Source organism: Rhinolophus sinicus, linkage group LG03 (genome assembly GCF_036562045.2).
Source record: "Rhinolophus sinicus isolate RSC01 linkage group LG03, ASM3656204v1, whole genome shotgun sequence".
Classification (NCBI taxonomy): domain Eukaryota; kingdom Metazoa; phylum Chordata; class Mammalia; order Chiroptera; family Rhinolophidae; genus Rhinolophus; species Rhinolophus sinicus.
Window position 1 is genome coordinate 53,542,907 of NC_133753.1, and position 14,826 is coordinate 53,557,732.

The 14,826-nt window shown below is 36.4% G+C and overlaps 1 protein-coding gene across 1 annotated transcript; it reads left to right on the plus strand.

Moving 5' to 3' along the window:
* The first annotated feature begins 256 nt into the window (after positions 1–256).
* Positions 257–14,044, plus strand: RSL24D1 (ribosomal L24 domain containing 1). The gene is made up of 6 exons (XM_019732319.2): positions 257–411; positions 4,156–4,269; positions 5,996–6,068; positions 10,302–10,365; positions 12,093–12,178; positions 13,621–14,044. The coding sequence occupies exons 1-6, from the start codon at positions 331–333 to the stop codon at positions 13,710–13,712; spliced, it is 510 nt and encodes a 169-aa protein (XP_019587878.1). The 5' UTR covers positions 257–330; the 3' UTR covers positions 13,713–14,044.
* Positions 14,045–14,826: the final 782 nt, after the last annotated feature.

Here is a 14,826-nt window from a genome sequence, read left to right on the forward strand (position 1 = left end):
ACATGAGTAAATGCTGACGTTATAGGCTATGATAGAGAGGAAAACCAGGCGCTGTGAGCTCAGTCGGCGGCGCAGAGCCACGTTTCACTGGCCCAGAAAGAAGGCCAGGTTGATCTCGCAGCTCTGCGGCTGCGCCACACGGCAGGTGTTTGCCCGCGCGGCCACGAGCGGGCGCCGTCAAGTTCGGATTGCTCTCCCGGGGCCCGCAGGAGCGAAGGACGCTCGCCTCTTCCGGGTCGGGAACTGGTCAGAGAAAACTTCCGGCGGCAGGAGCACGTCACTTCCTTTCAAGCCAGGCGTCTGGGTGGTGGGTCCTCACGCGCTTTCAACATGCGCATCGAGAAGTGCTATTTCTGTTCGGGGCCCATATACCCCGGCCACGGCATGATGTTCGTCCGCAACGATTGCAAGGTGAGGCGGCCAAGGCCAGGACGCGCTCGCTGTGCTCCCGCGGGCTCGAGGCCTAGCCCGCTCGGCGGGCCTCTGCGCCTGCGGCGTTTCGCCCGAGTTCTCCGCGGTGCCCCCAAGACGGGGAGGCGCTGTGAGGCGCTCCGGCCTGGAGCTCCCGCTTGGGGACTTTCTCCTTGCGGGTGTCCGGAACGGAGCTGGTCACCAGGCCACCCTTGGTGGAAGCTGGCCGCAACGAGGTTCAGGAGCGACCCCAGCCAGCTGCGACGGAGGATCTGGGGGGGTCTTCTTGGGCTGCGTGGCCACTATAGTACGTGGGCCAGTTCTTCAAGTCAGTCAACTTTGTTGAACGCAAGCCTAGTCGAGCGCTGTTGCTAATGTTCGTGTCCATAGAGATGGATAAGACCAGGGAGAGTCCGTAGTGTGTAGAGGTGTGTGGCGTGTAGCTTAATAGTACATTTATATATTGTGAGGTTATTGGAGGTGAGTTGAGGCCCAGAAAGGGTATGACGTTTATGTGAAAAAGCCCAGAAAGTATATGACATTTATCCTGGATGTGAGGAATTGAGGAGACAGCATTCTAGGTGGAAGGAAAGGGAGCAGTTTGAGCAAAGGCACAGAACGGAGAAAGTTTGTCCCGTTGTATCGTGGATGGTGAAGAGGTTGGGGTGGGGCTATGGATACAAATATAAGTCTATTTGCAAAAAGATTAGTTTATAAACATACAGATACACCGTAAGGTCAGTTTGTGAAAGACTGAATGAATGATACACGAATTTGTCTTAAGTCAGCATGAATCTCATTCTTTTGTTTCTTGAACACACTTTCTCAGAATTTGCAATCTCTTACATTTGCTTCTGAATCACTAGGTGCTCATAAAAAATACGGATTCCTGGTTTCCATCAGATGTATTGAATTGGAATCTTTGGGAAAACATTTGGGAATCCTTACGGAGGTGATTTTGACAAGCTAAAGAGTTACAGTTCCTACTTTATTGCTTTATACCTCTATTATAGATAGAAGATACTGATCCCATTTAATTAGGAGCAAGGATTCTTGCTGAAAGTGAGGAACCAACGCTGTATTTGGAAACTTGAAAAAGCATGTAGAAGATTTTGAATACCTTGTCTCAGGAACATGATAAAAAATTTATAAAAATGAAATAATTGCCAAGTTGGATTTGTAGATGATCTGGTTATCATGATTTTGTGAGTTTTGTCCAGCAGTGCCTGTCAGCCGGATATTGGAAGTAGAAAAACAGATTGTGGGCGCTATCTAGAGTTGAGTGTTTATCTGGCGCATTGGAAGTTCAAGTTGTTGGGGAAGTCTATGTTGCTAGCAAGGACAGTGTTGAATTGGCTGGCCAGCCACCTTGCCCTAGGGAAGACCAGTGGATCCAGAACAAAGTTTATTGGGGGAAATAAGAAGTAGTAGAGGCCCAGAAGCACTAATGAAGAACAAGTACAGTCACATCTCAGAGATATTGTAGGTTTGGTACCCAACCGCTGCAATAAAGTGAGTTACAATCTTTTGGCTGGTGGAGGGTCTTCCTTCAATTTGTAAAAAACACAACACCTGTGAAGTGCCATAAAGCAAAGCACAATAAAATGAGGTATGCCTGCGTCTCATTTTATCTGTTGATGATTCTCAAATCTGTATCTGCTTTGCTCTCTGAATTAGTACCTGTCATCTGCCTAGACAGTTTTGCTAGAAATGTGAGTCATCTTTGAATCTTTCAGCTTTTGTGTCTAGTTACCAAGTCCTATTCATTCTACCTTTGCAAAGGAGAGTGGTGTCTTTGCTTTCTTTCTGCCCTCCTGTCCTGGTTTCAGATCAGGCACTTGTCACTTTTCTAGCCTCCTCGCTAGTCTTTCTGACGTATGCTCTTAACTTTTGAAACCATCTTTCATAGAGATTTCCCATCTAACACTTCTTAAAGGTAGAATTAGTGTCAATGCTTCATATTTTCACATAGTTTGCAAACAGGATAATAAACGCTTAATGAGTGCTTAATAAATGCTTGTTGAATTAGGGGAATAAGAAAGGGTTGAAGGACTTTGAGGCTGAGGTGTGAATTGATAGATCTTTTGTTTGCATGTTGGAGACTGAGGATGATGCTAGAGGACTAAATTAAAAGGCAAATGAGCTTATGAAGCTTTGTCTTACACACAATCCATTCACCGCCTACCTCACTGTAGATTTAATTACCTCCTCATCATGTGTTTCCGTATTATACATGATTACTTTATATAGCTTCATTCCTTTGTTATATCCTAGTCTGATCTCAATCTCTCTTATTTGCAAAGTGAGACTTTATCACACCTAGCTTGCGAGCACAAGTTCTTAAGGTAGGGATTCATGTTTTATTATTCTTGCATCCCTAGCACCTAGTATAACATCAGGCACACAGTAGCTGCACCTTATTTGCTGGTTGAATACCCTGCCCATCTCCAGTGACTCTGTCTCTTCAGATACTTCATTGTGCTTTTTAAATAACACCTATTAGGTGTGGAGTTCAGGTGGACTTCCCTGAACTTCCTGTTGGCTCCATTTGGAATTGAGGAGACCCAGGACAAGTGCAAATCTCTCATTAGATATATCTCAGAAATGGGTATTTGTCTGGGAGTTATCTATTGGGTATCAAACATAGAGGCTGTTACTTAAGGTAATAGTACTTGAGGCTGTAAATACTCAAAGAAGTTTTACTGATAATGATTTCATAGTTACTGGAGTTACTCCAGTAGATTACAGTAGTCCTCGTATTTTCTAGTTACTTTGGAATTAATTCAGGAATATAGACATGCTTTCACTCACGTCTCTCAGGAGAGGGCTGTCCACGAGGTATGTGCCTAGATTAGATTAAACTAGTTTTGACCATTTCTAAGAAAGCTATGTCCTAGTGTGTATAATGACGTGCTTGAAGTTCCCCATAGAACAAAGTGTACTTAAAAGGATTTTGGCCTGTGATGTGTGTGTGTGTATGTGTGGAGGTATATATATATATATATATATATATATATATATATATATATATAAAAATCTTCAGATTTCCTCTAGTAACATACACACAAATTGCAATGTGGTCTAACACATTACAAAGTAATAAAATAATGCATTTTAGATTTGTATAATGAGTCCCAATCAGCCATTTAAGGAGCACATTAAAGTACCATTGAGGCATCATTAGATTGTAAGCACTATTAAAAGATTGCATCATTTGGGATGAAGGTGGAGAATTAAAGTAGTGACGATTCTTCCTAGTAGATCTATGAAGACTTCAGGAAACAAATTTATAGCCAGTTTTCATTGCTTTTTTGCAGTTATTTTGTGCAAGGATGGAAAGAATCAAAAGAGATTGCAGAATGGTTATTTGAAATTTTTGAGATTTTTGAGAATTATTCTGAAATGTGAAGTGATTTACATAAATGACTCACTTTGAAACTATCCTTATTCAAGATCATTTAAGGTTTTACTCTTATTCTATAAAAATGGTAATTTTTAACCGTATTTTAAGGGTCCTCAGCTTTTAGTTGTGATGATGCTTGATAGTTCAAAAAATAGTTCAATTTCCATTTAATGTGACATGTCCACACATTTCTAAGTGGTGTCGTGAGTAAGTAGAAGCAATTGTGAGTGAGAAACATTGTTATTTCTCAAACTTTACAGTGTGTTTTACCTGGTAGGGGCAACATCTGTGATAGAAAATTTTTTAATATTGACTTCTCACTATTTTAACTTTTCTTGTAGGTGTTCAGGTTCTGTAAATCCAAATGTCATAAAAACTTTAAAAAGAAGCGCAATCCTCGCAAGGTCAGGTGGACTAAAGCATTCCGTAAAGCAGCTGGTAAAGAGCTTACAGTGGTGAGTATAGTGGTTTTTACAGTTTTCAGAATTTCAGAGTTTTTTTTTTGGGTGGGGATAGGCATGTGATTTAACTATAACAAGGCTTCCTATAGTATGATGGCTGAGTGACTTGTATTTGGCTATGATAATAATCTTATTCTCACATGATGCTAAAAGCCATAAATCTGTAGAATTCTGGAAAGGAAAAAAAATTCCTAATTCAGTTTGTAGAAATGATTTTTTCCTAGTCTCAAAAAATAATTTTTAGCTCTTGGAAACGAAGAGGGAAATCTCTTAAGTGGATTGGGGTGAAATTGGAAATTGCTACTTAGGAATTTTGAGAGGAAGTTAAGAGATTAATTAAAGGATTCCTGAAAGTGAGGGTTCAGATGGGGTTAGTAATAGACTCATTTATTAGGTTCCAGATTTCTTTAGCAGGACTTAGTGTCTGAGAGCAGAGAAATTAGTTAATGGTGTTGGGGTGATGAGGAATAGTGGGAGTCAGGAATAAGGCAATTTCACGTGTGAGCCCCTATCATCATATTGCTATTCCTGAATTGGTCTTAAGGATCTGGTGAAGCTTGTCCACTTTCATCCTCTGCAAAGGGAGGAGGTAAAAGCTCCACACCCTTCTCTTGAAAGAAGATCTTTAAATGGGCCCCTCCCTCCATGACTTCCTTTGCTCCCAAACCCTTGACCTCTTTCCCACCTCTCTACTTCTTAAGAGCAGTTTCTAAGCGGTTGCCATGAAACCCTTTGCGGGCTTCCTTTAACCAGAGGTTTTCAATGAATATAAAGAATACTTTCTGAAAAGATGCAAGGCAAGGCCAAATCACAATTACTGTCAGAAAAATAATTTTCAGTATGGATGAGAAGAAACAAGTGCCTCAAAGGCAGGCGGCCACTATATGAATGAAGAAAGGATGCCAGACACAGTCATTTGCTGGTGACCTTCTCGTTGCTGAGGTTACTGTGATCTGAATAGTCATGTGAATATAAAGGAAATAGGCAGATACAGAGTTAGTGCTGTCCATATGCCTATGTCAGGTAGCTTTGAAAACTGAGAAATACCTGTAATTTTTCTAGAAACGTGTACTTTTTCCAAAATAGTTTTGCATGTTTTAAACTAAATGGGATTATTAACTGTCAAAATACCAACTGCGTTTAGAGGGGACCTGAACAATTTCAGAGCAAAGCTCATGTCATGTAGAGTAGCACCATATTTATTTGAAGATGTCTAGTTTCACACCTTTATGCTACAACACAAAGGTATACAAGTATTGAAATATATAAGCATAATAGGTATTTAAGTTGAACCATATGAAATTCTCAGTGTTTGACTCTTTTTTGATCTATGAAAAATGGTAATTTCATGTGGTTCAGCCTAATACAGTTTTCTGGCTGTGAGTCTCATTTAGGAAAAGGGAATTAGGGAAGCTTTTTCAATTTGTTTGTATCTCCATGATTGTTACATGCCTCTCTGGGAGATGGGGTTTATACTCTTTCCCTCCCCACCCTTCCATTTGAGAATCACTGGTATATATAGAGAGATTTTCAGTAGGGCTGGCTTGTACAGCGTAGTGTGGAAAGGAGAAAAAGTTTGAAAACTTTTTAAAATCACTGCGGGGGAGGGGGTGATTTTAACGTGTGTCCATAGTTTGAAACACTTGTGGGAAGGAGAATACATTTTAAGAAATGCTTCCTTTGTGCTTCTCTAAAAACCATATTTTTCCCCCTCTTATAGGATAATTCATTTGAATTTGAAAAACGTAGAAATGAACCTGTCAAGTACCAGCGGGAGTTGTGGACTAAAACTAGTAAGTCACAAGGGAATGTCAGAAATTTTCAGGAGAGACTGGTTTAGGATAATGCCATAACTTTAATATTACTTTGTTGTTTAAATTTTCCCTTTTTTGTTGGCTAGCTCTTACTCTCTTATCCTTATTTTAATGGTTTTGTTGTGTCTTATTATAAGCTACCCCACATCCTTTTCAGAAATGGCTATGTCCATTATAAAAATAATGTAATTATTAGATTTGATGTTATTTGAACTGCCCACACAGATATAAAACATCCAGAAATCTGAAAAAAGTAGAGATGGAGAGATGGGGTGAGTGTGGCATAGTTAAAATATACACAAAACCTAGCACACTTTACAAATTTTGATAATTTGATTTACGGATATAAACTGTGTATTCTGTACACAGTTATAAAATTTAGTGCTTTGGTAAAATTAAAAAGCACAGCACTTAAGGTGATATTTACAAATTTTCTGCCCGAACTTCTAAAGTGCTTAACTTAGATAAAAAATAAAGCTACAGGCTACTGAAATTAAAAGCCAATAATATCTTGCTCTTGTCTTTTGTTTTTTTCTGAAGTAGGCAGTGACTAATGAAAACCCATATTGCAGCAAAATTTAGTTCCTTATGCCAGCTTGTGGATTCCACTGTGTCTATGTGTTTGAGTCCCTTGGCCTTGCCTTTGCCTTTTCTTCCCCCTGTGGCAGTCATTAGCCATTTCTAGTCTTACGTTGAGGGTGATGTAGTTTGTTAACTAGAAGTCTCGAGGGCTTAGAATTCTATAAACTGTCAGCTTGTGATGAATCACAGGCAGGCCATCCCTTTCAACACCTTTTTCCCAGCCAGTCACAAGACTTCAGGAGAGGAATTGAAAAGTTGTGGGCCTTTGCGGTAGTGTTTGACACCCTCGAAAGCTGTATCTTCCTGGACTGTGTGGAGAAGTCAGAGTCCAGATTTGGAATTGCTTATTCCACATAGCCTTAAGTATTCTGCCCCTTGGTACTTTTTTTTTCCTCCTCAAAAAAATTTATTGAACAACTAGAATGTCTTAGGCCGATAATATAGGATATTTCAAATTGAAAATTTTTTTTTTTTAATTTTGTAATTGAAGAGTTAATTTCTGGAAAGCAGTTGATTTTGTTGTGTTTATTTGGTAAGGAAATAACACTAATACAACCTCAAGTATTTCTAAAGAGATTAATAACTTCATAGGATTTGTTTTTTATTGAGAAATAATTGCCATATAACTCTGTATTAGTTTCAGGTGTACAGCATAATGATTCGATATTTGTATATATTGCAAAATGATTATCACAGTAAGTCTAGTTAACATCCATCACCTCACATAGTTACAAATTTTTCACAGGATCCTTAAGTTGATTCTAAAAGGCACTCTTGTCATGGATATTATTGGAAGATCCTAAGACATTTCTGGACCCCTTGGAGTTTTATTTCATTTGGCCTTCGTTTTCTTTTTCGTTGCTACTTGAAGATAACAGCTTCAGATTACCCTTACATATTTTTGTTCCACCCCCTTATATATTTTATGACTACTTTTATTTGATGGGCATTCAGCTTGATTTGAAACTGAGGTGCACATCTTATTGTAGTTATATGTGGATATTTGGTTACCATGACCCTCCATACTGCTTTTATGTTATTTACTTGGTTTCTGAGAAATACTGTTGTTTTCTGAAAGATTTCATATACTTGAATAATAAGCACTGACTCTAGCGTACAGATGAAAAGGGTACACACAGTCCCTGCCCTGTGGTGCATTTTACTGAGTACTCCTACGTTATTGCTTCTGTTAGATAGTAGTTGTTTCAGGGATTATCACCTTGCCTCACTTGTTTACACATGTAAAAATTCTGTAAGAAGCGGTGCTTTATTGAGTTGTTTTCCCTGCACAAATTCTGTTGTCCTTTCATATTGGGATCCTAAAAATAGACTTCAAAGAAGAGCACCTGGGTAGACATGAGTCTTTTGGAACTTAAAACATTTCCTGCTGCCTTACACAAAAGTTCTAGTAGTGTTCCAGAAAAATATGTTATTCTTCCTAAAGATTTATTGATTCCTCACACACCTTATTTCAATATCATCTGGTCTATAATCTGTTGACAATAGTTTTGTATTTATTGCTTACATTGTGAAATTGTATGAAGACGTGCACTGAGCAACCTTTGTTAAGATACTGATGTCCACAGGAACAGCAGGAGAACTATAAAAGCAAGAATAGTGGGAAGAATAATTTGTATTTTATCTAACATTTCTGTATTGCAGATCAGTTTTTAATATCTATTAGATGCTTCTTCTATTTAAATTTTTTTGGTCTTCTGGAACATCTGGAAGTGCAGTGTCTTATTCTTTGGAAAGGATTTACCTGCCACTTGTGTGTTTATTTTCTTTTGAGTAACTTTAAGGTGTGGAAATGCTTCTCAATACTAGAACTTGCCCCTATCATTTTTTTCTGAAAGGCAAAGAAAGAAAAAAGTTACATATCCAGCATATTAATTTTAAGCCACAGATTGTACAGATTTAGAGTTGACATTGTCTTAGAGTTATTCATACAAATATCGTCTTAATGCCAGAAGCACCATGGGGCCTTCTGGGGGTTCTTGTTAAAATACAAATTCTAATACATTATGTCTGGGGCCTAAGATTCTGCATTTCTAACAAACTCCCAGGTGATGCCAATATTCCTGGTTCCCATCCTACACTTAAAAAAAAAAAAAAAATGTTTTATTTTGACTTAATTTCAGACTGAATGGAAAAGTGGCAGTAGAATTCTCTGGTATCCTTCGTCCATGTTCCCCAAATTTAACATTTTATTAAATTGACCTTTTCTCCTTTTCTCGCTGTCTCCCTTCTGTAATTTTTTTCTGAACTGTTTAAGTTACTTATATAGTGCTCTTTTATTCCTAAATAGCTTAATATGTATTTTCTAAAAATAGAACATTCTCTTATTCAACCATAGTACAATTATTAGAATCAAGAAATTAACAATGATACATTATTATCACCTAATCTTAGACCTATTTAGATTTCTCTAATTGACCCAATATCTTTTATTGCAAAAGTTGTTAGAATAGTGTATGTCATATCTCTTTAGTCTCTTCCAGTTTGGAACAATTCCTGAGTTTGTTTTTTGTATTTCATGACTGAGTTTTGAAGAATACAGGCCAGGTGTTTGGTATAAAATCCCTTAATTGGGTTTCGTCCGATGCTTTCTCAAGATTAGATTTGAGTAACGTACATTTGGCAGGAGTACCATCGACGTGATGCTGAGTTCTTGTCATTGTGTCCTGTCAGGAGGCACCTGCGTTCATTAGTCCTATTACAGGCAATGCTAACTTTGATCTTTGGTTAAGGGGGTGTCTGCCAGTTCTCTACACTGTAAAGTTAGTATTTTACCCTCTGTAATTAATAAGTATTGTGGGGAGATACTTTAAGACTGTGACTATCCTACTATTCTTCAGAAGCTAGATTGGGATAAAATACATGGTGGTTTTTGAAAACTTAATATGAAAACAAGCATAAAACATCTCAGTAATAATTTTTTATATTGATTGCATGTTGAAATGACAATATTCTGGATATGTTTGGTGAAAGAAAATACATCATTAAATTTAATTTAGACTGCCTTTATACTTTTTAAAAAATGCTGCTGCTAGACATTTAAAATTACATGTGTGGTTTGTCTTATATTGGACAGTGCTGATGTAAATACTACAGCCTAGTTGAACTCAGCTCCTTTATACATTTTCGAAAACAATTGGATTTAGTAGTGGTTGAGAATGTGGCAGGTTGGTTGACTGGTTCATGTACCAATATTCATAATGTGCAGATCATATCCCAGGCACTTAAAGAAAAAGTGGTCTTTATGACCAGAAAGGTGCTTTTATTTATGGAAAGGACAAGCTAAGGATGGAGTTAATTATTATTAATTTAAGTTCTCTGTAGAATAAAATTTGGACAGCATTGGACTGCTTTAACGTAGAAGGAAAATTTAGTAGCACTGAAAGCTTTTACAAAATAAAAATTAGAGAAATGGTACTTGTGAAAGATGAGTTCACAGTGATATCAGCAAAGCGTACATACCTTCTTCAGTTATTTTAGTGGGGATTTTTTCCCAATGAGTTTTTCATTTAATCAATTTCTAAATCAGGATAAAGAATAAAGAAGTGATTGTTAAAGCTCTTGCTTGAATGTGAATAATTTGCTAACTCTTATGATTTTTTTTTTTTGTAGTTGATGCAATGAAGAGAGTTGAAGAGATCAAACAGAAACGCCAAGCTAAATTTATAATGAATAGGTATGAATATATGTATAGAGTGATTCTTGGAATAATAATTACTAGTAGAAATCTTGAGGCATTTTTTTTTTTTTTTTTTTTTACTTTTTATTTTCATATAACTTCAGACTTACAAAAGCTGGCAAGAATAGTATGAAGAACTTTCATATATTCTGTTAGCATTTTATCACATTTACTTTATCCTTATCTCTATGTACAGTATGTTGAAGACATGGTGCCCTTTTCCTACTAAGTATATTTCAGTGTATATATTCTAAAAATAAGAACATGCTTTTATATAACCCCAGTAGTTACCAAAATCAGGAAATTAACACTGATAAATACGATTATATAATTTACACACATCATTTAGATTTTACTAGTTGTTCCAATTATGTCCTTACTAGCAACAGCATATCCTGGATCATGCATTGCATTAAGTGGTCATATCTCTTCAAGCTCCTTTAATCTGGACAGTTTCTTATCTTTCTTTGTCTTAAATGATAGACATTTTTGAAGAGTACAAGTCAGTTATAGAATGTTCCTCAGTTTGGGTTTGATGTTTTCCTCATGAATAGATGCACGTTAGGTACGTTGGCCAGAATATCATAGAAATGATAGTGTGTCCTTCCTCTGCATTGTATCAGGAGGCACTCTGATCACTTGGGCAAGGTGATATCTGCCAGTTCTCTCAACTGGAAAGTTAACTTTTTTTTTCTTTTTAATTAATACATATCTTGGGAGAGATACATTGAGATTCTGCAAAGAGCCTGTTACTCTTCGAACTGGAACCTACTGGTTTTAGCATCCATTAGAGTCTTGTCTGAATCTGTTACTATTTGATTGTTGTCAAATGGTGATTTTTCTAGTTGTCATTTCTTCTACATTTATTATTGGCTTTCTGATATAGAAGAGCTTTCCCCCAAGTTTAAAATTTATTACTGTGTTCATATATCTCTATATATTCATTGATTTTTATGGTATTCAGTGGGTCGTAATTCTTAGTCATTTATTTCTTTTTATGTTCTAAGTAGCCCACCCACGTTGGCTAGTGGGAGTTCCTTAGGCAGGCTCCCATGTCATTTTGACCAGTTCCTCATCATTCTTTTGAGTGTGTTCTTACTTTATGGCTAAGATAAGATCTAGCCTTATCTTTTATTTCTCCTGCCCCAGCCCAGAGTCATTTATTTCTTTAGAGACGGGGCATTAGATTTTGATCAGATCACTATGGCAGTCTGTCATAGAAAAGAATCATGCACCAATAGCTTTCAAGTTTTAAAAGATTGTTAAAGCATTACAGAAAAGGGACCTAAATGTTTGAGAACTAGTCTGTTAGTTTTTTTGTTAAATGTCTTACAAGTGTTGTGCTCTTGTAATTACGGAGTGATTAAAAAATTGGGTAACAGATTGTTCCCTATTTGAGGAGGAAAGATCTAGGTACTAGAAGGTTTGCATTACATGTATGTAATAGACATTGCTCTCTGAGATTTAATTCTTTGCTTCAGTCAGTTCCTTCATTCACTAGCAAACACCGTTTTATTTCCAACTGGGTAGTAGCGATACTATGAATGAACAAATTGCTAGTGTAAGAATCCTATTTAAGCTGATTAGCAACTAGAATTTAACTGAGTTCCCACTCCTTATCTGTATGGCTTATTTAATGAAATTTATTTTTAAAAATTATGAATTGTTGTCTTTTAAAGAAGTTTTAGTAACGGAAATTTTGGCCTTAATGTTTTTTAACCTAGGTTGAAGAAAAATAAAGAACTACAGAAAGTTCAGGATATCAAAGAAGTCAAGCAAAACATTCATCTTATCCGGGCCCCTGTTGCATGTAAGTAATGCATTGCCTGGGAGTTCTCTGCTTTAAGTGGAGAGGTGAAAAATCTAGATTTTTGTGGTCTGTGTAATTGGGTATCAACTAGCTTTTAATGGGTGAGTATTTTTTCATGTAAATGTTATCTCAGTATATTTATGACATGACTTGCTTAAAAAAATATAATTTATTTAGTGTATCTCACAGTTCCAGTCAATTTTTTGCATATGATATTTCTTTTCCTCCTTCATAAAATTCTGCTTCCCTAAGATATCTCTCCAAGTTAATCAAAATGAGTTGAGTAATAATTTCATAGATGATTTTGCCTCATACCTGTTTTTATTGAAGGACAGTCTTTTATATTAGTGACCTAGACTTTGGACAGTATGGGAATTACTTGGGGAACTTAACAAGAATATAGAGGCTCAGGCCCTTTGAGTCTGGGTCTCTGTTCTTTAAGTAACTCTCCAGGCAATTCTGATACTTAAGTTTGAGAATTTCAGTTTTGTATAAGGTTGATGCAAAAGTAATTGCTGTTTTGCAGTTATTTTTAACCTTTTAAACTGCAATTACTTTTGCACCAACCTAACATTAAAACCTTCTTTCTCTTTATGGATATATAACTTACTTGTCACTCAGTTGGGCAGTTTTCTGTTTACATAGTTTCTTTTGTGAGGTGCTAGAAAACCATTCTTTTACTCATCTGAATACAATCTGTTATATAATTTACTCACTTTTGCAGACTGCTTAAAGAGAGAAACTTTGGTGAGATTTAGTTGAAGACTTGATTGCTGAACGATTACATACGTGAACTTAGTAAAGGTCAAATTCTGTCAGCACATGTTGAATAGATTTGTGTTAAAGTCCTACCTTGGTTGTTTTGTTGTACATTTTATTAAGACAAAACAGAGTCCTGGAGCATTTATTTCCAGAATATAAATGATACAAACTCACACCCAGAAAATAATAGGAATGAACTATTATTATCTAAGTTTTTAGGTAATCCTCTGAGGTTGGGAGTATAGTGTTTAGAGCAGGGACCATGGATCCACGAGGGCCAGGGTTCACATCCCATCACTTTGACTTACTGGACTTACCAGTTTAGTGCCCTTGGACAAGTTCATCTGTCTCTGTGCCTCAGCTTTTCTCATCTTTTTCTCATCTTTAAAATGCAGGTGATTGTGAGGGTGAAATGAGCAAATGTATGTAGAGTGCTTACTTTATGTATGGCATATTATAAGACCTGCTTACTTTATGCATGGCAGAGTATAAGACCTGTATAAGTTTAGTCACTATTCTTAAATTTCTTAGATATGGCTAATGTTATTTTTTCTTTTTCCCAGCCCGCCCCATGGCTGACATTATTTTGAAACATCCAAGATCCTTTATAAAGTTGTTGATGAGTTTTACAAGGTGTCATTGAATTGATAAAGGTTTTAATTATTTTTTTTCTTTTTAAGGCCGAGGAAAGCAGCTGGAAGACAAAATGGTACAGGAATTACAACAGGATGTGGACATGGAAGTTGTTTCTGAAAATCTTAACTGTCTGTAACCATTCCTGTGAGTGCATTGGGAAATCTCCTTTAGAAGCTTAAAACATCTACATTTGATTATTTTACATAAAGTGACTCAAATGAAAAGGTGACAAAGTACATCTCGTCTACATTACTATCTGCAAAACATCAGATATTAACAGATACAAGATTGCATCTCAGTGCTTCACTGATAGATGTACTTATGTAAATCATGAAAATTCTTCAAACAAGTGAATTGTGGACATAAAATGGTTATGCCACTTGGATAATGGCACTCAGCAACATGTAATCTAATGACAAAAACTCATGGCTAGTGATATGTAAAATAAAATTTTCTTTGCAGTAAAAATATTCCCTTTATTAATGTTATGGAAAGGGGGATACCACAAGGAACTAAAAATCTGTGTGATAATTAGCCTCAAGCACTACTATCTTTTGACTTCAGTATATTTCCTGTTTTGGTTTAATAACATCTTAGAAGAACATAATGGCCTCACATATTGAAGCCTAATTCTGTTTTACTATTTTGACCTGGTTAAACTGTTAGTTTAGGCAGTTGTGGGTGTTGGGGTTGAGAGCTGAATAGTCTGTCCTGAAATGGCATGCTACTCTATAATTTCCGCTTTGGAGAAAATGTTAGCTTGAGATTCCTGTTAGAACAAGCTTTATTTTTCCAGTTTAGCAATGATTTAGAAGGAGAGGAATCCAGTGCCTTTAAAAAATTTTTTGTGTGGTTTTCTTTGAAAAGAAAATCAAACTTATGGGTAGGATATCTGTACATTATTTGTACATAAAATCATTTCTACAGTAAATGCCTACGTATTTATTATCTTAAAGGTACTAAACAAAGACGTGAAGTACTGATTACTTGGAAGAAAATAACTTCTCCCTCATATACTACTGAAGTAGGAGATATATTTAAAGAAAAATATATACTTAATACTTAATGTTTCTGTATTTTTACATTATTTATAAATAAGTATGTTAAGAGTATTAAGTAACTCAGTTTTTATATATTTTTTTAGGACAGAATTTAGAATAACATTCTTAGGGTTATATAATTACATAGTAATGGCTAAATTTTATTTTAGTGTTAGTAAAAAAGTGAACCGATCACTGGTCCAAGTGTTA

What these genes read in the sequence shown, in the direction of transcription:
- RSL24D1 (XM_019732319.2), top strand. Translation starts at nt 331, where the DNA reads ATGCGCATCGAGAAGTGCTATTTCTGTTCGGGGCCCATATACCCCGGC. An exon ending in GGAGTTGTGGACTAAAACTA is followed by an intron (nt 6,069 to 10,301) that starts GTAAGTCACAAG and finishes TTTTTTTTGTAG; the next exon opens with TTGATGCAATGAAGAGAGTT. An exon ending in TATCCGGGCCCCTGTTGCAT is followed by an intron (nt 12,179 to 13,620) that starts GTAAGTAATGCA and finishes TTTCTTTTTAAG; the next exon opens with GCCGAGGAAAGCAGCTGGAA.